This window comes from Manis javanica, chromosome 18 (genome assembly GCF_040802235.1).
Source record: "Manis javanica isolate MJ-LG chromosome 18, MJ_LKY, whole genome shotgun sequence".
Taxonomy (NCBI): Eukaryota; Metazoa; Chordata; class Mammalia; order Pholidota; family Manidae; genus Manis; species Manis javanica.
Window position 1 is genome coordinate 14673529 of NC_133173.1, and position 20713 is coordinate 14694241.

Consider the following 20713-nt stretch of genomic DNA (forward strand, 5'->3'; position numbering starts at 1 on the left):
GAAAGTTCTAAAAGGTCCTTGAGGCAGGTGGCTGACTGCTCTTGAGAATTAACACAAGCTACAGATTTCCTGGCAGCTGGGCTATTAGGGGCAGTTCATTGCCTATTAAACAAATGGTTTTTATTTCATGAAATTTCTGGGTGCTGCTCCAGCTTTAAAAGGAAGTGCTGTCCAGTGGGATTCCAAGTTCTTGGCTGGGGAGCTGTTTCTCCTTGATGCCAGGAGCCAGTGATACCCTCCAGGAGAAGGAGCTGTGACATCTCTGTTCCATGTCAGGCCTCAGCTACGGTCCAAATGGCTGCAGCAGTCCCAGCTTTGATGGTGTGCTGCCCTGGTTGTGTCCCTGACGGGCAGGTCGGCGGGGCTGGACTCCTGTTCATGCCTGCAGGCGGAGGGAAGCTGTTTGGGCTGCCAGCAGGGTTAGACTGGGGGCTAAAGGTTGGAAAGGCAATATTGTAGGGAGCAGTTGCCCACTCTGGCATGACCAGGGCCTGAGCTCCGAGGGGCCCCCTGCTGTGGGGGTCCCTGTGCCCCACCAGAGTGGTGGCTGCTGCTCTACATCAGGCACCCAGACTCACAGCAAAGCTGTCAGACCTTCATGTCTCCACCCAGGGTTTTGCAAACACACAGGATGAGGCCTAGGACTGAATGATTTGTTAGGGCTTGTTTAGGGACGCGCAGCCACCCGCCAGAACTGCATTTCCCAGTGACTCTTGACCCCATCCACAGCTGTGGTCTGCAGGCTGCAGCTCACTGTGGCCAAGTCCCAGGCCAGCTGTGTGACGCTGTAGAAGGAAAGGACATGGCCTTTCTCTGTCCTGAGGACTGGCTTTTGTCTTTTACTTCATAGACAGCTTAAAATTGTTATGGAAACACATTTTATTAAACAATATTCAGCTCGCTTCCAATGACATGATTAATTTTTCATTTACAGTGGTATCCCATGTTTGGCTTCTGTTTTTTTTTTCCTCTCGAAACCAGCACCAAAAAGTAAAACAAAAACAATTACCATGGGTACAGTACGTAATGTAAGTTAGCTACTGGAAAATATATACATTTGACTCTGAAATGAAGAAAAGAGAATAAAGCAATGATATTATTGCCATTGATGATCTTTCCCTGTGTTGTGATAATATCAAGCCATGGTCAAGTGAGAGGGTTTCATTTGCACCAATGAAAATAGCACCATAAGATCCTAAGACTCTAGTTAGTGACACATTTGTGCAACCAAAAAGGTACAGTACTTGAGTGACAGTACAGGGTATTGATAACAAGAAAGAAACATCGCTGCTGTCACCACAGGGTTTCAATGTCTTCTGTACAAAGTGGAGCAAGTGTGGCCTCAGCAAAACCCATCACTGCTTGTATCGCAAACAGAAGGCAGGCTGGTGAACTTGAGAACAACAGTGCCAGCTTGAGCTCAAAGAGCTCAGAAAGACATGTTTCGGGAGACCCGTGGGGTGTTTAACAAGAACTAAATCAGTCATTTCCATTTGGAGGGTGTGAGGCCCGTGCCAGGGGCATCCATTTGCCATGGGGAAAATTCAGCGGCACGAGAGGAAGTGGCCTCACCTGTGGCCACACACACACAGCTCAGGTGCAAAAAAGCAAGCAAAGCTATGCTTTGCTGGCCACGCTGGCTCTGCAGCTCAGCCCCAGAGGCTTCTAGGGGCTTCTGGTCATTCTGTGGTGAAGCACAGCCCATTGGGGGCTGGCAGAAGACTGAACCCTGGCTCCCCAGGAATTTGAGGGTTTTATGGAAGCAGGGGGTTGGCAAGTCTGAGTTGGGGAGGACAGCATTTTGCACAGGCGTTGGTGCACCTGCTGGCAGGTCAGGCTGCGGGGTGGATCGCTCCATCCTGGCATTCGCAGAGCACCCGAGGAGGTTTCCTGACACTCCTCACGGATTCAGGTGGAACTGCATCCCTTCCCTGCCTTCCTTGCACCCCTCTGTCTCTGGGGTATTCAAACTCAAAAGCCGGACCATGGCCCATAAGACAGGACTGAGAAGGCAGCGGGTTTTGTTTTTGTTTTTTTCTTTCTGATTTTAGCTAACCCTAAAGTTGTAACATCAGAAAAACAAACACCCCTCCAAACAAAAACAAATACATAAACACAGCACCAATAAACCAAGCCGCCCTTGGAGATGACCCCAGGGAGGTTGACCTACATGAGATTCCCCTGTCTGGAACACGGGTGGAAGACGTGGTTTCTCATGGTTCAGTCCTGGAACATAAGCAGCCATCAAACACCCACCAAGCGAGTGAGCAAGCAGGCCTCCTGGCATCTATAATCTCCTCCTCTTGGCTCCTGCGGGGCCAGGTCCTGCCATCTGCACTCTGAGAGAGGCCACTCCTGTCATCTCCCCAGGCTCCCAGAGGGCATAGCTCTGTTTTGAGGGCTGAGAGGACTGTAGGAGGGAACGGCTTTCTTCACGCTTTTCTGAGTCATCCTTGCCCCACTAGGATGGCCAATAATGACAGTGGGTGATAATGGGTATCACAAGGTCTGGGTTGCAGGAAGGCTTGGTGGGCATGCAGGGATCCTGGTCAGGTGACACACTCCTACTGACCCCAGCACACCAGGCCGAGCAGCCTCTGCAGAAACCTGCCTCATGCCAGGCCAAGTGGCCCGGCCTGAGTGTGAGTCCTCAGAGGTTCTAACGGGAGGTGACTTCAGATTGATGGCCAAGGTCAATGGGAGGCCATGCACAAGATGCAAAGCTTTGTGAAGTACTGACTACTACCGTAGAGGAGAGTCCTGCACACCCGAGCTCACCTTTATGCCAGGTAGGAGTCCCATCCACTAAATGAACATGCGTCCTGTTTCATACCACCTTGAAGAAAGGTTCTCTGTTGCCCTATGTGGTGGACGGCAGAAATCTGAAAGTTAGATGTGTCCCAAGCCCACATGCTTCTGGAATGTTTCCCCTCACATAGGTGGTATGCAGAACTATACGGCCCTGGTGTCCTTTTTGGCTGCCACAGATGGAAACTGTCGGGGACAAGACTTCCAACGCAAAGCTCAAGATCTCTAGCGAGCATGTTCTCGGAGACGGGCAGGGAGGCAAACGCTGATTCCTGGGTGGCCAAGGAGGGCTCTGGCAGGCTGGCCCTCTCTGGAAAAGCCGTTAGTAGAGGCTTGCTGACACCTGTCCTTCCATCCGGGCTGTCGCCAGCTTTCAGAATAAAGCCTGTTTTAACAAAAAATGTCTCATTTTTGGGATAGTACCCCTGGGGCATGTCGAGCACCAGGAATTCAAGTGTCAAAAGGAAGCCAAGACAGAAGCATTCAATGACGTCTCTTTCTTTTGACAACTGTCTGTCAGAGGTGTTCCCTTTGAGGTACACGGGACATTAGAAATTACAATTCTTTTGTGACTCGTGCCTAGTTTTTTCTTACTGCAGAAAGCCATCCAGTGGCTGTTAACAATATATTAAGTACAAAAGCACTAATGGCATATGCCAAGTCCACTTTCAAGTTCTATGCAATTGGACTCTTGGGACAGGCTTGTGGGTGAGTGGCAGTGTGCTCTGGGGGGCCCTGGCCACAGGACTGCTGGGCTGTCAACTAGCCGTGTCATCAGGACTCAGACCTCGCGTCGGAGTGTGGCGGGACCGCTGGGCCGCGTGTCATGAGCTCGGGGGTGGCGGCCGTGGCGGGCGCAGCTTGCTCGCATAGAAGTCCCTGCACGTCTGGCAGCACCGCTGGTACCACCGCATGTCCTGGCAGAGGTTCTTTTCCCGGATGACCCGGCAGTACACCGTCCACTGGTCCCGTGTGCATTTGTAGGTCAGAGCAGCTAAGGGGATAGTGGGGAGAGAAAGCCCAGGGGTTATGGATGGCATGTGGATGTCATGAGGCCTGCACAGAGATGGCCCGTGGCCTGACACACTGGGGCTGCCATCATCCACGTGCACACCGGCACCTCACACAAACTGCCAGGGCTGCTGTGATGCTGTGCTCTTCCACAGGGGACACACCTGTGTCCAACCTGGCCACTTGGCAGAATTTGGGGGCCTGACTGCCACCTTAGGGTGAGGGCTCTGTCCACCCTGCTTCTGAGCTGAGTGATGCTTACTGTTAATTTGTGGTGGATGCCATCATGGCTGGCATTTCTGAAGCCTAACTGCATGGGGTGGTAGACATCAAGGGCTCACAAAAGCCTACGCAGCACAAGCAAGTGGCCCAAATCTCCTTCAGGGTCTTGGTCATGCAGAGAGAAGGTCCTGCCTGCGCAAGGTCTCTGGAGGGCACCAGGGAGGCCTGCGCATGCAGAAGCCTGTGGTACACCTCTGCGAACTCCAAGAACCCCCTGAGAAGCTGCTTAGAAACCCCTTTCATTGTGGTGGTGTTAGGGAGGCGGGCTCTGCATGGGAAAATATTCCCTAGAGATTTCTAATTTGGAAAAGCAGAAACGGTTTAAAGAAATCATATCAGTGTTAAATGCTCCTCTTCTGCTTTCTGTGCCACCACATTAAAGACTCCGATCTAATAACACCACTGTTCTTCTGCTCAAGCTTTGGCTAAGGACCCTCCTATGTGTACCTGACCATGGTCTCAGGAGCCATCACCAAATCCTTCTTTTCCAGAAGAAAGCGCCTGCCTTTCCCCTGCTCATGCACAAGTATCCTCCAACATTTAGATGAGGAATGTTCTCCTGAGCTTCCCACTTGTTGGCAGAGGGCTCAAGGTGTTGTGTTTGAGATTGCAGTTAACAGCCGCCTTTTTTCACGGCAAGAATGAAATTCCATCTCTGAAACCTTTATCTTCTATAAAACTGACAAATGCTGGCCTCCCTGGGGCTCAAAGGCCCAAGGACGGGGCTTTCTGGCTTAACTCCCACCGCCAGTGGGGACTCACAGAAGCTGGGGGCCACTCACCGAGGCGAGGGGAAGTGATGGTGTTCACGTTGATCTTGTCGTTGCAGACCTCCTGGTGGCACTGTCTGTACGCTGCTGGCTTTAAGAGGGCGGGACACTCGCTGCCATGGCGTCCCGTGACCTTGTGCATGCACTGTACCACTCGGGACTGCAGGCCCTTCCCGCAGGTCGATGAGCACTGTCGGAGACAGGGACAACCTGAGCTGGGGGTCTCACCCGAGCTGGGGACACAGCGATGGCTCCATGACACAGCTGCTCTGGCCCTGGCCCCTGCATGTTGTTCCCAGGGGCTTAAAATAGGTGCAGGATGTGAGGGCTTGGCTGCACACCCACCACCTGAGATGAGACTGTTGCAAGATGTTCTGGACTGAATGTTTGTGTCTCCCCCAAATCAATGTTCAGGTCCCGACTCCCAGTGAGATGGTATTTGGGGCCTTTAGAAGGTGATTAAGTTTAGATGAGGTCATGAGGGTGGGGCCTCCATGACAAGATTAGTGTCCTTTTAGGAAGAAGAAGAGAAACCCGACCTCTTTCTAGCCACCATGTGAGGACACAGCCAGAAAGCAGCTCTGCAGGACAGGAAGCAAGCCCTCACCCAGAACCAAAGTGGCTGGCACCCTGATCTTGGGCTTCCAGCCTGCAGAACTGTGAGAAGTTCCTACTTTTTAAGCCTCCTAGTCTATGGTATTTCGTTACCACATCCCGAGCTAAGACACATGACAAATGCTGAAATATTAATTTATGCTGGTTGCAGTTCGCTTTCCATCCTCTCACCCCTGTCCCAGGCAGAGAGCTTGACTTTGAAATTCTCTAGACAGAGTATGGGCTGGCACCCAGGAAGGACTGGGCCTGAGGACCATGGGGGTGCCCCCAGTGGTTCGTGCTGTGTGAGGCTCTGGGGTCTCTGTCCAGCCTGTGTGTGCAGTAACGATGGCTCAAATATCCCACATGCCTGGGGGGTTGGGGCCCAGGATTAAGTACAATTAGAGAAAATGAAGAAGCACAACTTTTCTTACATAACGGAGTTATGGACTGTTACCTGCAGCTCACAGTCTTAATTTAGACACCAAGTCCCTAGTTGTTGCAGCATCTCCAGCACTTGCAGACCTGGGTTTGCTAAAACCAGCCCAGGTGGCTCAGCAGACTACCCCACGTTTCCAAGGAGTGAGCCTGGTTAAGACTTCCCCACACGGCTCTGTTCTCCTCCCCTTCCTCGTCATAATCTTTTGACAAGTGATTCACGGGAGCCTGCCAGCTATCCAGCTCCTCTACCCTGACCTTGCTGTCCTGGGAGCCCTTGGAACCGTCTGTACTATGTTGGTCTCCTCCAAGCTAGAGAGCCACGTCCTTACATGCACGTTCTCCATCTCGGGTCCCCCAGAGCTAACCGAACGGCGCTCTACAGGGCTCTGAGGACTCTCTGCAAAACTTTAATAAAGCAAAGGCCTTTGGTGCAGCAGCCCAGCTGGAGTTAACACTGGTACCTTGGGATGGAGAGGGCAGTGGGACTTGTCCTCTGAATGCCATACGTGGTAAGGATGCCAGGATCATGTGCCTCCTGTCTCCTCCCCTCTGGGCCTTCCTGGGGGTCTGTGAGGAGTCACTGGGCAGAGGCTCAGTGGGACACCATGCTGTTCCCATGGGAGCCCACGTAGGCACCATTTGCTCCCAAGAGGGCTTTGCGCACTGGGTGAATTTCTGTTTTCTAGTCTGACAAGCAGGATCATGCTCACTTGAGAAGAAGAAAGGATCTCAGAGGGAATGGTGCTGTAAAGAGGTCCTAGTCTTCTCAAATCACAAAAGACATGGGAAAACCACGAGCAGCCTCCTATGGGCCCTGATGCTCAGACCAGAAGACCAGAACTGGCCCTCCAATGACAAGAAGGCTACCTGGGCCCCAGCTTTGGGCCATGCTTCATACCCCATCTTCCGGATAAACTTGCTGAAGGCTGCTCACAGCCTTAAGAATCCATCATACATAACACATGCAGATTTCTGAGCTCCACCCCAGACCTGGGGAATCAGCACTGGAGCACATGGAAGTTTGAGGGGTGCTAAGGTGGAGGGATGACATTAGAGGAGGTTCCCACCAACAGGAGACCTTGAACATGGGAGGTGTGAGGCAGGCACATGACTTCTGCTTGGAGGGCATCTCAGAAGGAAGGAAGCAGCTGCAGGTTGGGGTCTGCTGCATGAGGTTTTAAAAATCTTGATGTCCCAGGGCAGTAAATCAGTATCTCTGGAGGAGGCATCAGTGTTTTCAAAGCCCTCCAGGTGACTGCAACAGGCAACCAGAGCTGAGAACCTCTGACTTAACCCTGAACTTCTTCCCGGTGTCCTGTGTAGAGGGTACTGAGCTCTCTTTACTTGCAAAGAGGTAGTTGAGCATTCACATACAGCTACATGGCATTAGCAGGAGTGGGCATCTCGCTGCAGCCTAAGTTGACATACAGGTGGTAGGCATGCTTGAATTGAAGGAAATGAAGCTTTCACTCAAGATTATTCCTGGAAAAGACTAGAAAGAGTAATCTGCCTTATATTTAAAGAGAATAAAACCTCTCACAGTTTGGGAGTGCCCTCCATTATTTGTAGCAAGATTACCCCAGGAGGGGGTAAAAAAAAGGAGACAATGGAATTTAACCATCTTCTCTTGGAGGCAGGACTTCTTAATTACAAATGAGGGAGAATGGCACAAGAAATGATTAAAGATCACTTAAAAAGCAATTTGGCAAGTGGTTATACTCAAGAGACAAGGAGTCCATGTCAATAGGGTGGAAGAAGGAAAATGGTCAAGGGTCCTGATGCAGGACAAAATCCTGAGATGCAAAGCCATCCAACGCACAGTCACGCCAACACAGAGCACAGTCATGCCAACCCAGGGCACAGTCATGCCAACAGAGTCCACATTCGGCCACAGCTTGCAAGCAGACATCCAATGAGAGCAACACAGAAATACTCAAAAGAAGACAGCATTCCGATGTGCTCAGATGGCGGTGACCAGGTGTACTCTGGCAAATGGAACGGGTGGCTCAGAAAGTGAAGCACAAAATAGTAAAGACAGACCCCTCAGACTTTAGGGTGCACCTGCAAAATTGCTTATATTCAGCCATTTTAGATCCCATAAAAAGCAGCAGTTGTGTCAGGTTCAACTTCATAATAGGCTAGAAAAGGAAAAGCAGTATTTCTAAATTAAAATACATAACTTTAAATTTGAGTAACTATGGGAATAAGGTACATGTTCTAAGTAGGTATTTGACTAGTCCACCTATACCATTAAAGACTTTGACATCTGAATTGGTTGTAAAATTAAAAACAACCCCCCCCTGGTCCCTGAGGAAATGGAAGTTCTATGTACTCGGGGCCTTACATCTGTGACTATTTGGCGTTCATGAGGCCTGCTTGAGCGAACAGGTATCTGTGTGCTCATGTATAGGCAACACCGACATTCTTCTTCTAGTCAGATCTTGACTTGGGCCATTGGCCCTGGCGTCCCCTGCTGCAGGAGTCATGCCCTGCAGGTGAGCTAGGTATCCTCACATTCCTTCTGGCAGACAGGGAGCATTCAGGGTGGAGCAGGCAGTTGTTGGGTTTCTGGGTCCCCAGGAAATGGCACAGGCTATAGGAGATATCTGCAAACCTGCATATCTCACTTCCATGGCACACCCTGCCATGAGGTACCCGGGCCTTCCTGGATGGGCATTCGGCCTGGCTGAGTCACTGCCTGGTCAGGATTACCAGGACTGGTTTCAGTATCTCTTGCAGGAGGCATTATTACATACGCGAACATCAGGGCAAGGACTTGACCGTGTAGGTCTATTAAAACCTAGCAAAACTGACGAGGCCTTTGCCTGGAAATGATCAATGACATGGTAAAACTCAGACATTTGGGGGTGACCTTGAAGAGTCATTTCCCCTCTGAAACTTCTTAGATTTGTTTGACATGCTCTGGGGCTGGGGGGAAAGGGATAGCATTCATGATGCCCCCAGCACGGGCAGGCAGTTTGCTCACCCCACCTGGCAGGCTCACTCATAAGATCTGCAGTGGTGCGGGACACTCCGTCACCATCCTGAGGCTGCCATTGGCCACCGAGCTGGGCAGGGGTCAGTGTCTCACCCAAGGTCCAGAATTAGTGAGTGGCAGAGGAAGGACAGGACCCCAGCTGCCCCATCCCCCGGGTCAAATACCATCTTCCGATAGGAATTAGAGGTTGTCCTGGATGGAGCTTCTAAGGGAGTCCAGAAATCGAAACACCAGGTCACTGTCCAACTCTACCATTTACTCATTATCTTTCCTAGCAAGGGTCACTGGCTTTTTAATTTTCCAGTCTAGAAAAAGAACTGCTCCCTGAAGTCATGGAAGATGTCTTCAGAATTCTCCCATGGAGACTCACGTGTCTGTCGTCACAGATTGCGGGCTTCTCGGGGAGGCAGGGCCAGGCCAGCGGCCAGGCGCAAGGCTAAGGGCTGGCCCTCAGACTCTGTAGGGATTTGACTCTTGGAATAGGCTTTGCTAAATTTTAGCTGGAGTCCTCGGTGGTCTGCTCTTCACACACAGCTATGGGTTGCAGATGGCTTGTGCTCCCTTGCAAGAACTTCTGAGAACCTCGGGATATTTGCTTTCCCGCCTGGGAACTATGTCGGAACCAGCCTCACAGAGGCCGCTTCAACGTGCAGGTGAGGAGACATACAGGTTACAACGCAGTTACAAAGCAGGTTATAATGCCTGTATGTGTGTACCTACATAGAATTTTGGAATCATTAAAAAATGTTACCATGTTATTATCTGGTTTGTGGGACTACTTTTTCTCTTTTTGTGTCTTTTACAGCAACACAGAATTAAACATAATTGAAACAAAAGCTGAGAATTCCATCACGGACCCTCTGGTGTAGCTGCCACTTCCCATACTGGCTGCGTTTGAGTCGAGGTGGTGTCAAGCTTGCCCTTGGCCTAACATCTACATAGAACCACATGCTTCCTGGCTGGAGTTTTGCAGGGATGGAGCAGTGGGAGCACCATGAGCCTGTTGGGATGCAGCACCCCCACTTAGCTGTGTGACCTCAGGCAAGTTATTTGACCTGTCTGAACCTCAGTTTCTTTATTTGTGGCTTGAGGATAATAAAGTCTTTCTTGCACAATCATTTCCACGACTAGAAACAGCTTGGAAGAAGTGCCTACCGGGGAGTCTGGGATAGAGTGGGCCCTCACAAGGTCCTGCTATTATTATTCACAGCAAGTTCTTGACCAAGAGCAGAGAGAGATGGCTAGGGAGTCTCTAGGGCCCAGGAAAGAATAATGAGTCACCTGGCCTACGTGTTTAGCTGTCCCCAGGCAGTGTGCCTGTCACTAGGCCTCCATGGGCAGGTATGGACATCCACCTCTGTCTGGCTCCTGGCATTGACCTGGCAGCTCAGCCAGATGACCTCTGGAGGCATTATTAGACGCTGGCTGGGCCTGAAGACAGGCATGATTGCAGACCGGTCTACGGGCTGCTTTGAAGGCTCCCTCCTGTAACCTGAGCCTGCTGCCTTAAGGGTGTCACAGGTGCAGACAGCAAATTCCATCTCTGTGGCCTCCCCTCAGCCTGAGCTTTAATTAAACCATGAGGAGACTGCAGTGTCTCCTGATAGCATCAAATGAGCCCCAAGCATTGCTGTGAAGCCATTTTTCAGGCTTTTAAAATCTAAGCAAACAGATCTACAAATAACTTCCAGGTCTTGTTTGAAACACTCTCACTGTTGGGCATTTCTTTCAGGCTGCACATTAACACTTAATGTGGCTCCTTGAGACTCAGGAAACAGAGACAAAGATGGGCAGCAGCGAAATGTCCCAGGAGAGCTCCTCACCCGATGGCCTGCAGCGCAGCCCCTCACGCCCCCTCCCCGGCAGTGCCTGCTGCTGTGCATCACCAACAGGGCTGGGGACCCGCTATCCACCCCAGGGGCTTTCCCCTGCTGGGAGGGGGGCTCAAAGACACAGGGGGTGGACATTTCCCTGGAAAAATCACGATGAAATAAAACATTTTGGTGCACAGAGAGCAAAAGGTTCACAGTAACAAAGAGAAATCTTGAATTTGAATTTACTTACAGCTTTGTGACATGAATTGAAGTGACTTACGAGATTTCCTTGTAGCTTCCTGCACAGAGAGGGAAAGACCTTGGCGACAGCGAGCATTACTGGCTTGGCTTGTTGGTTGGGGGGACGAGGAGGACGGAAGTAGTCGCAGCAGCAGGGCCCACCTTTTGCAGGCCTACCACATACTAGGCACTGGGCTTATACCAATTCCTGTTGGTCCTCTTTAATCCTCATGCTAGCAGATGCAGGGGCCAGGGCAGCGCTCGGAACACATAAGTACATGCTAGATGCATGGATGGCATGTGCAGGGAGGCTGAGAGCCTTCACATGGCTTTTCCCAAGTGACAGCACCGGGCGTCCCCCTCTGGCCTGTCCGCTGGAGGCCACGGGGCTCCCCAGCAGGGAGGATCCAGGCCTGTCACCCCGTGACCTCACGGAGGCCGATCGCCCCAGATGACACACTCTGCCACCCGAGGCTCCCTTCTCAACTCTTCTCCTGCTTGTAAAATTGCCTCTATAAATAACACCAGGTCCCAAAGGGACGTGATGAGAATTAGCTGAAGGAGGTCGTAAAAACCCCAGGAAGAGGAATATGCTACAGGAACATTGAAGTACACGCGTGCGCACTAGTTGCAAGACTTCAGGATGCAGGGGCTCCCCCACGGGCTCTGGGGAGGGCAGATCGGTCATGAAATTATGCCAAGACCACCCCTCACCACACAGTGTAACTGCCCCATGATCTGAGCCCCCATCTGTGGGGCCAGCCTGCCTCGTGCAGGTTTGGATAGCAAAGAATGAGAAACAGAGAGGGTGGGGAGGGGGATGCCCTTACAGGAGCGCACCTCTGTCTGTCTGCAAGGCCCTTGGCTGGTGAAATGTTAAGAGCTCTTCAAAAGCATTTTGACAGATTTCCTCTCAGACTTGGCATGAGCAATGCAAACCTCGGGAGCTGTTGAAACCTGAAATAGCAGGTTTGAAACATAATGAAAATCTTCCCCCTCTTTGCTCCAGCCTTGAAACTGGAAATACCTCCTTAGACTTAGGCACCCACCCATACACATACACACCCTCCCCCTTCCCTCATATCCTCTCTCAAACTGTCTTCTCCTGTTCTTATCCTTGCCTTCAAGTTCCCCCCCCCACCCCATGTTTCTGAGATTGCAGCCTGCTAACCTAGAGATTCCGGGCAGGAAGCCACAGCCAGGAAACCAGGAGGCCTCCAAGGGGCTGCAAGGGCTCTCGATGCTGCTTGGCGAGCCTGCAGGGGTGGCTCTCTCTGTCTCTCCTCAGTTACCAGTTTGGTAACTTAGCTTTCCCAGCTTCTTGGCACTGGTTTGAAAGCCCTCCATCCCTCCTGGAGAACAATGGGCCATGGGCCCAGCAGATGCTCCAAAACCCATCTCCTGCCGTGAGCCATGTGTCACCATATAGGGGCACCAGGGCAGGGCACGCACTATTTCATGGGACCCCAGCCACATTCAAAGAACTGTTCTTCCAAGACAGAAATATTTTTCAGGCCTATAGAAGAAATGGGATTCTGATAAGAGACAAGACCCCTTTGGCTACAGCAAAGGGTGATGGTAAAAATGATGATGAAGATAATGATGATAACAATGAGCCCACTGCGGGCATTCCGTGTGCCTCGTATTGGGCTAAGTGTTTTACACGGATGCCCTATGAGGTGGGCACCCGAGGCCCACCTGAGAGAGGATGCTGCTGGCTGAAGGCTTGATGAGGCCAAGCAGTGTGGGGACACGGACCTCTGTTGTCCTGACCACATGCCCTGCTCCAAGGTCACTGACATGGATGCATGGACACAAGCGTCCCTCAGGGCTGATGGCTCCTCACCCTGATTCAACGGCCGGGTCCAGGTAGTGGTTAAAACCTAGACCGGAGCACAGGGAGGCATCTCCACTCTTGAGTTCTCACTCCCTAAACAGGCAGCTGGTCTGACAAAGGACTTGGGAGGGGCATCAGGGGACCAGAGAGGGCACAGGCATTGGTCTACAGACTATTGATCTCACTTCCATGCAGGCGCCTCTCCTGGCAATTTCTGGCGCCCCACTGCTGTATAGAAGCTCATTCCTCTTAACGGAACAGGCATGGGCCCTGGACTTTTCTCTGTCACTCTGCGACCCAGTTCACCCACACAGAGTACCACACACCGGTGAAGTAGCTGCCCGCCCTCCCTCCTGTCCCCTCCCAGAAAAGCACTGAAGATTGACGACCCTCCTTTTACTGGCTGCTCACATTCCTGAGAGTAGTATCATAAATGGAGGATTTGATAGCTGCATCTTCTTTATCCCTGTTTTCATGCTGAGTGCTGGCTGCTTGCATGGGTTGGTTTCACATATCCTAGAAAAGGGCCATGGTGTCCCCACTGCCTCTCATGCTTGCTCTTTAATGCCCAGGTTATTTTGAACACAGATTAAGCTTTTTCTTTCATAAAAAGAGGGAGACAACATGTAGGATCTCTTATAGAGACAACAGATTTACACTAAAGTGTAAATGACTGATATAAAGCCCTTGGGGGAGCAGGTTTTGATGGGGAGTGCTGGAGAAAGAGCAGGTAGATACTTGGTTTTATAATAAGCATGTGCCTGTGACGGTTGGAGCTGACAGCATCTTCCATTCCAGCTCCTTCCTGTTTCAGTTAGGAATCTAAGCCTCTGACATTACCGTGCACCTGACAGAAAGGTGGACTAAGAGCCAGAAAGCAGGGACCAGACACCTAGCCCTGCCATTTTCTAGGTATGTGACCTTGGAGTGAAAGCCATATTACTCACTCTGAGCCTGTTTTCTTATCTGTAAAATGGTGAGAGGGTCAAATAATATGCGTAAAAATGCTTTGTAAGTTCTAAAGCACTGGTGGCTGTCAGAGGCCTCTGTCATTGATCCCAATAAAAGTAGCATCACCCTCTACCAGCACCCACACCTACGGCTTCCCCAGCAATGGCTTCCTGGGTCCCAAAGCATTGGGTTCACAGCTGCCTGGTGGCACCTGCTGTAGGTGGCTCGCTGTCTGTATCTAGGCTGGCTCCCTGTTCACTCTGGTCCCCCCAGGGCCCAGCACAGGTATGGCCAAGAACAGGAGCTCAGGGAATGCTGGATGGATCACAGTGGCCTGGCTGCAGATACCCAGTAAGTGGGGGCCCCAGCTGGGCAGGCAGGCCAGCCTCACAGAGAGGAGTAGGGGTCAGGCCCCACCAAAGTTAGTGCTGGGGATGGAATGCTTTCTGTAACCAGTCCCTCCCGGGACACAAGGCCTGTTCTGATTCTAAGGCCATGGAGCTCAGGCCCCATCTCGTGGCCCAGAGAGGCCTCTGGCAGCTGTCTGGGGAATGCATGCACAGCACTGTCCGAGCGAGAGGCTCTCCCTGACTTCTTCCTGCCTCTGCAGCTCAGAAACTTGCATGCTTACTGCTTCATTGGCTCTAAGGCCTCTGGGAGGTGCTGGCATTTCCACATTACAGACTGGAGCTTGATTGGCACACGGAGGGCTCGACTGAGGCCTTGCAACTCAGACCGGTTCCCTTCCACGGAACCTCCCATGGCACCAAGAAGTCAATAGCCACTTTGGTCTTTGCATCAAAAGGGAAAGCGATACTCAACACAGAGAGGCAATGGTTTTCTTTAAAAAAGCACCATCTATTATAATCCTTCCAAAATAATTTGTTTCTAATTAGAAACATCGCATCATTTCAGTGGTGACTAATGCCTCTCTGGTTTTGAGACTGAATGTCTCAATGTTTGATCAAAAGTCATGCTATTCTAGAAAGAAATGTGGTTTGCTTTTCTCTGATTTTAAGTGACATCTCTCTCCCCCTATGTTGAATACATGGACCCAGCATTTAGTGGGCAAAAACAACGATTTGTACAGATCCAGAAATAGCTAATATCCCAGAAGCGCAGGTCATTTTTCAAACATGGCAGAGCAGTAATAATGCCCTTGGCAGGGATGGGAACATGAAGTCTGTCCCTCACATGGGACTCTGGATAGGAGGAGAGGGAGGGGACTCCAAATGCCCTCCAAGCCCTCCGTGCCTTTCCAAGTTCTGGGCACTGTTCTGAGGTACCCTCACTCAGCTATGGGCAGGGAGGGGTACCAGCCCCTTCTTGCTTCAGGGAGCGCAGAACAGCACCTGTGGCTGTGCATGGACTTGTCCATCCATCACCTCCCTGGGGGCAGGCTTACCCTTCTGAACAGGACCTTGGGGCCACGTGATGGGAGATGGCTTGGGTGGAAGATATCAAAGCTTCCAGACACGCTGACAGCCTGACAGTGCTCAGACTTCTCTCTCCTTTACTTTGGGGCAGCTCGTTTGCTGCTGTCACAGCCTGGCAGGTTTGGAGGGGTGGAGGCCGGTCACCCACAGTTACTGGTTGAAAGGTGTACAAACCCCAAGGGTGGGACCAGGGCAACACCCACAAGCTGGACAACAAAGACGACATGTAAACTGGAAAAGAAATCCAGTCTGGATAAGCGTATGTCAGGGTAAGATCCAGACCACGGAATCCACTTACACGGGCCTGGTCACCCCGGGAGCAACGACAAGGGCCCCACGGGGTACTGCACCCTTCCCACTTCTCTACAGGAGGCACAGGAAAAGTGACGGACAGATTCCTGTAACCGAACTGAAGGGGTGTGTGCCAGCCCAGCCAGTGATGGCAGTGGCGGGAGGGGGTGGTGGTGATGGCAACAGTCGGCCCCCACCAACCCCTGCTCCCCATGCGCGCACGCACGCATACAGACTCCAGTTCCGGAGCACTGCAGCGCTTGGCTTGGTAGAATGAGCCAGCCCTGGGCCCTGCTCTGTGCAGACCAGCTGGGGAGGGGGCAGCAGGCATCTGCCCATGCTGAGTGCTCACCCTAAAGGCGCCATGCGCACAAATCAGATGCCATAGGATGCCAGCCCTGACAGAGGCTGAGATCACTCCATCCCATTGATCTCGTTTGTGCGTCCTGGTAGGGATAACTGACCAACCTGGCTGTGGCAAAAAGTGGGCACTGTGGCCTTCTAATGCCCCCTAATACCTTACTTCCCTGAAAGCCAGGAAAGGCTTGGCTAGGAAAAAGACACAGGCCAGCTAGGCTCTGTCTCACCGGGAAGGCATGCCTGGTGAGCTGGGAGTGTGGGAGACTGCTGGACCGTGCGCCAGCATTCTCAGCCGAGGAGGGGCTGAGACAGTGGAGGCGAGAGAGCAGGCGGCATGGGCAGCCTGGGCTGGGCTTCTCGGGTACCCGTCATGGGCACCTTTTGGTGTTCTGTGGCAACCAGTACCAGGATGTCTACAGTACTTATGAACACGGAAGTGTCCACCTGGCCCTCAAAACCAGAATGGTTAGGCAGGAGAACCCCCTACCCAGCCCTGGCTGGCCAACAGCCACCTGCAGGGTGCCCAGCACCCACACGGGGAAGCAGGGCCCTTCTCATTCTGTGTCCACTATAGGGACTAAGCTCTGAATTGGGGTTCAGGAGCTTAGACTCTGCCAGAAGGCTGTGGGCAAGTCACCTGGCCTCTGTGAGCCTCTATACCCTCTTCTGTAAAACAGGACTAATTAGTGACCCTGGCCAGAGGCACAGGGGCACATCTCCATGCCAGATGCCACCAAGCCCTGGTGGGTGTACACAGCCCAGGCCTGAACTGGACACTTGTCTCTGTTCCCTGATCAGGGACACCTGTGACCCCGGGAGTCACCCTTCAATAGCACAGGCTGCATTTAGGATGTGACTACTAGGGCTCTCACTCCCTGAGTATGACAGCTTTACTCCACTCCACACCTGGACACTGGGGGTCCAGACAATGTTAATTCTGCCTGTTATTGTGTTGGGTAGTTTCCCCCATTCAGGTCCTCTGGACCCTGTGATGTGTCAGGCACAATAGAACCATCAATCCTTTAGACAATTCTGACATACAACATTCATACATGTTTTCTCATAGATTAGAACCTAAACTGTTGACAGCTCACTTACATTTCCCTGGGCCTCTGGGGCACATGGGAGACCTTTCTCAAACTGGGTCTGCCATGCTTAAAAACGAGGCACTGTTTCTTGGCCTGGTTCTATAAAAGGCTGGGCAGCCCCACCTATAAGGCAAAGTGAACTTAGATCAGAACAGAGTAGTTCTGGGGACTGTGCCTCACAACATGCGAACTTTGGGTGATAGCTTTGGGGCAGGAAATGGGCTGGGTAGTCAGTGCTTAGTCACACAGAGCAGCACCTTGAAAGCTCTGAGCTTCTTTGAGAAACAGGTGGGGCCAGTGTTAATGATTCCCATGTCAGAGATAAAGAGACTGAGGGCCAGAGAGGTTCCGACACAATGAGCCGTGAGCACCTTAATGCCTCTCTCACAGGAATCCAGGTTTTAATGGCACATTTCTTTCGCAAGAACCTTCAAGTAAAGTTTCTCCCTAGTGTAAAATTCATCCTGGCAGCTCCATAGCAATGCTTTATACATTCATGCGTTTGGTTTGTTTGGAGAAACTGGATTGTTGGCCTCAGTTCCATTGCTTTGGTCAGACTTTCTGATCAGGGAGTAAATAGGAAGGAGGTACTGTTGGTTTTCTCCAAATTCACTCATATCCGCAGTCTGCACTGTAGCACAGCCTGCAACCTGGAACCTGAGGAATTTGGCTTTGGTGCCCTCCAAGGGTTTGGAGCAGTTTGTATCCTCACATGCATTCTGGTGGCATTTCTGCAGGGCTTGGATTCAGCTTGCTTTCCAATGGGCAAGCCATCCCTCCTTTTATAATGCAGAGGCACAACTAAATTACTGCCATGGCCGGGTGGGTAAATCAAAATGCAAAGTGGCTGGAGGAACCTGATGAGCAGGGGAACCATGGCTTGGGAAAAGGCCCCAGGCCCAGCCAGGCCCCAGGCCACAGCAGCCATGGATGACAGCGGGCCACACAGCCACATGGTCAGATTTCCATACAGAGGCCCAAATTCAGATTTTCAGGTGAAACTTTCTCATTTCTAAATGTTAGTGACTAATTCCATAATGTTTAAGATACTATGCAGGCCACACCAATACCAGTGGCTCTTGGGCCACCAGGTTGCCACCTTTGAGGGAAGAGGCATCAAGAGATGCAAACGGAAGCTTTCAGTTGACGATGTTTAAAGGAAATAGTGCCACACTCTGGACTCTCATTAAAAATTTTACAGGTTTTGGGAAAAGGCTCTAAGACCGACTGGGTGGTGCTCACAGGTGGCGCGGCACTCACCTCAGCCGTCGGCAAACAGGCATCAAAGATGTCAGGTTCAAAGGCATCAAGTGAATGATACAAGAAGGGTTAAACAGCCAAGAACTGTGTACATTTCGAGTGTTATTTAACCCTCCCAGCTGCTGGGGCACCGACCTGGGCTCTGGAAGGTGGCTGGTCCTTTCTCCTGCCCCTCCCCTGTCCTGTCTGCCCCTGCCTCCTCCAGACCCTTGCCTGAGGGTCTTGGAAATGAATGAAAATGCTGTTTGTCCACAAGCTCCCCCCGCCCCCCATCTGCCTCGACCAAGGCTCCCACATGTTTACGAGGCTTTTGTGATGGCTGGTAGCCAAGCCCTGTCAGGACGTGCGGGGTCATAAGCAGCATGTGGCACAGGACAGCAGGCTGGCATCAGTTTCCTTCTGACGCACACAGTGTCCGGTCACCAGCAGGCACAGAGTTTGGACAGAGTGTGGATTTGGCTGGTTAGCCTGGGGCCGCCCGTGCTGAGAGCTGATTTCTGGCCTCGAGGCCCCTGCACTGCTGGGGCCTGACAGAAATGCAGTGCTCTGGACTCACCTTGGACCAGTCCCCCGTTTTCCACTCGTAGCAGCCCGAGTAGTCCTCACAAGCCTCCTCGGCTTTCGGCCTGGTGGATGCATCGCATTTTCCTTGTGAGTTGGTGCACGTCACTGTCCGTTTCTGTGTCCCTTGCCCACAGTTGGCAGAACACTGCAAGACACCATTCAGATATTTAATCCAGTCCAATTCAGTTCAAGTCCATTGCCACCTGTTAAGTCCCTACTATGTGTCAGACCCAGTGCTGGGAATGCAAGGATGAGGACGCCATTTTTGGTATCCAAGCTCCTGGTCTTCTAGAGTCTTATGCACACAGTCCCAGCTGGAACTACAGCCAAGTGGCCAGTGACTGGGGAAGAGTCACAGGAGTCATGAGTGGGGAGAACTTGGGGTACCCAGAAGGTCAAAATAAGGTAATGGGATTCAATGACTCATTGTCAGGTTCCAAAGGCCAATGCAGTGGGTGAGTTCAAAAGGCAAATACTGTGGACCCTTGAGTGGAGCAGGAAACAGGGGCCAGGTGGAGCTGGGTGAGAAACTGAGCCTCAGGCTCCTCCCAGCTGGCCTCCAGGTCCATGTGCTCTGCCTGGGCCAGCCTGGGGCAATAGGGATGGAATCAGGCTGGAAGGGAGATGGCAAGGAAAGCCACAGATGAGGGAATGGAAGGCAGTCAGCAAGCCCTTGACTGTTTCAACCTGGACACTAGGAGAGGTAACAGGGCAGTATTCCCTGTGGTGTATTACTTCCTGGGAGACCTGGCAAGAGACGGTGGGAGACAGGAACATGAGCAGGGTCCGAGGGCTGATAATTCATTGCAAACCCTGACAGTTCAAGAGCCCCATGCCCTCAGGCAGCAAGATCCACAGAAGGAGGGAAGAGAGACGGAGGGGCGATAGGGTGTAAACACAGGGAACCTACAGGGTGTGTCTGGAACCTGCTCTGGGCGTGTTCCCTTGGGGCCAGAGGGTAACATGCCCAGGGTGCCAAGAGCACTTATCCATCTCATAACACAGGACAGGAGGAAGCCCAGGCAGAACAGACCCATGACCTCAGGAAGACATGACCAGAGTGCATGGTATGTCCAGCGGACAGAGGTGATACGGCCTGTGAACCAGGGACCCTCGCTCTGAAGCCCTCCCGCTGAGGAAGCAAACACGTCACTCGCAGAGATGGTGGGCTGATGGCTGCACACTGCCAGGCTGTACAGACCCACAGCTAGGTCCCACAGCTACTGTGGGGGTGCACAGAGGGGAACCCCGACTCTAATTTCTGTTTTCATACTTGCTTCATTTTCCAAAAATGAGAGGCTACAGCAGTGACTTTCTTGAGCTAAAACTTGACTTGTAAAAAGTTTCACTGTGTCCTCTGAAAAAATGCACATCAAGGAAAAGCGTTAGTCTTTGTATTTCTGTTATTATCAACACTCATCCCAAAATGTTATCTAACTTTATTTTTCCTACAAATTCAATGTAGCCTGGGGTGCTGTCTTGGAAGGGACCTAAGAGGGCAAGTTCAGTTTCTCTCTTGGCTTCTGATCCAGGAATGGGGACTGGAAGCTGAAGACAGGAGAGACGGGCTAGTTGAAGGAGACCTGGCATGCAAGGGGCCAGTTCACGGCAAGCCTCCCACTAAGGGCCTACCCTTTGCTTCCTTCTTGGTATTTGTTCCTCATTCTGATGAAGCTGGGAAGATGCAGGGGTGTAGACGGTGAGTGTGATCAACATTGCTGGCTGCATAAAGGCAGCCCTGTCAATAAAACTCTCCCATGAGAGATACAAACCCATTTGTTTCTGGAAGAAGAAATGTTAGAGGGGCCTTCAGCCTGTGGCGAAGCAGTAGAAATACCAGTTATGTGAGCATTTCCTGGGGGTAGATTTGATTCCAAGTAACATGGTTAAAAAGAAGAATTTTTCTGGAGCCTGAGTTGCGCCAGAATGAGACTGACTGGTGTGGATACTATTTCAGGATTAGCATCA

At 51.7% G+C, this 20713-nt stretch overlaps 1 protein-coding gene across 5 annotated transcripts in view; it reads right to left on the reverse strand.

Annotated features, from left to right (window-relative positions):
* Positions 1–861: 861 nt before the first annotated feature.
* Positions 862–20713, reverse strand: part of ADAMTS17 (ADAM metallopeptidase with thrombospondin type 1 motif 17) — a 313719-nt gene continuing 293867 nt past the window's right edge. For 4 of the 5 annotated variants that reach the window (XM_037000598.2, XM_073227012.1, XM_037000599.2 and 1 more), the window contains 3 exons: positions 18738–18890; positions 4884–5061; positions 862–3802 (listed from right to left, as the gene is read on the reverse strand). In XM_037000598.2, the coding sequence (XP_036856493.2) occupies positions 3633–3802; positions 4884–5061; positions 18738–18890 (501 nt within the window). In that variant the 3' untranslated portion in view covers positions 862–3632. Of the gene's footprint in view, positions 3803–4883; positions 5062–11798; positions 11916–18737; positions 18891–20713 lie in introns of those variants that run through there. The other variant, XM_073227013.1, reaches the window with a different exon arrangement.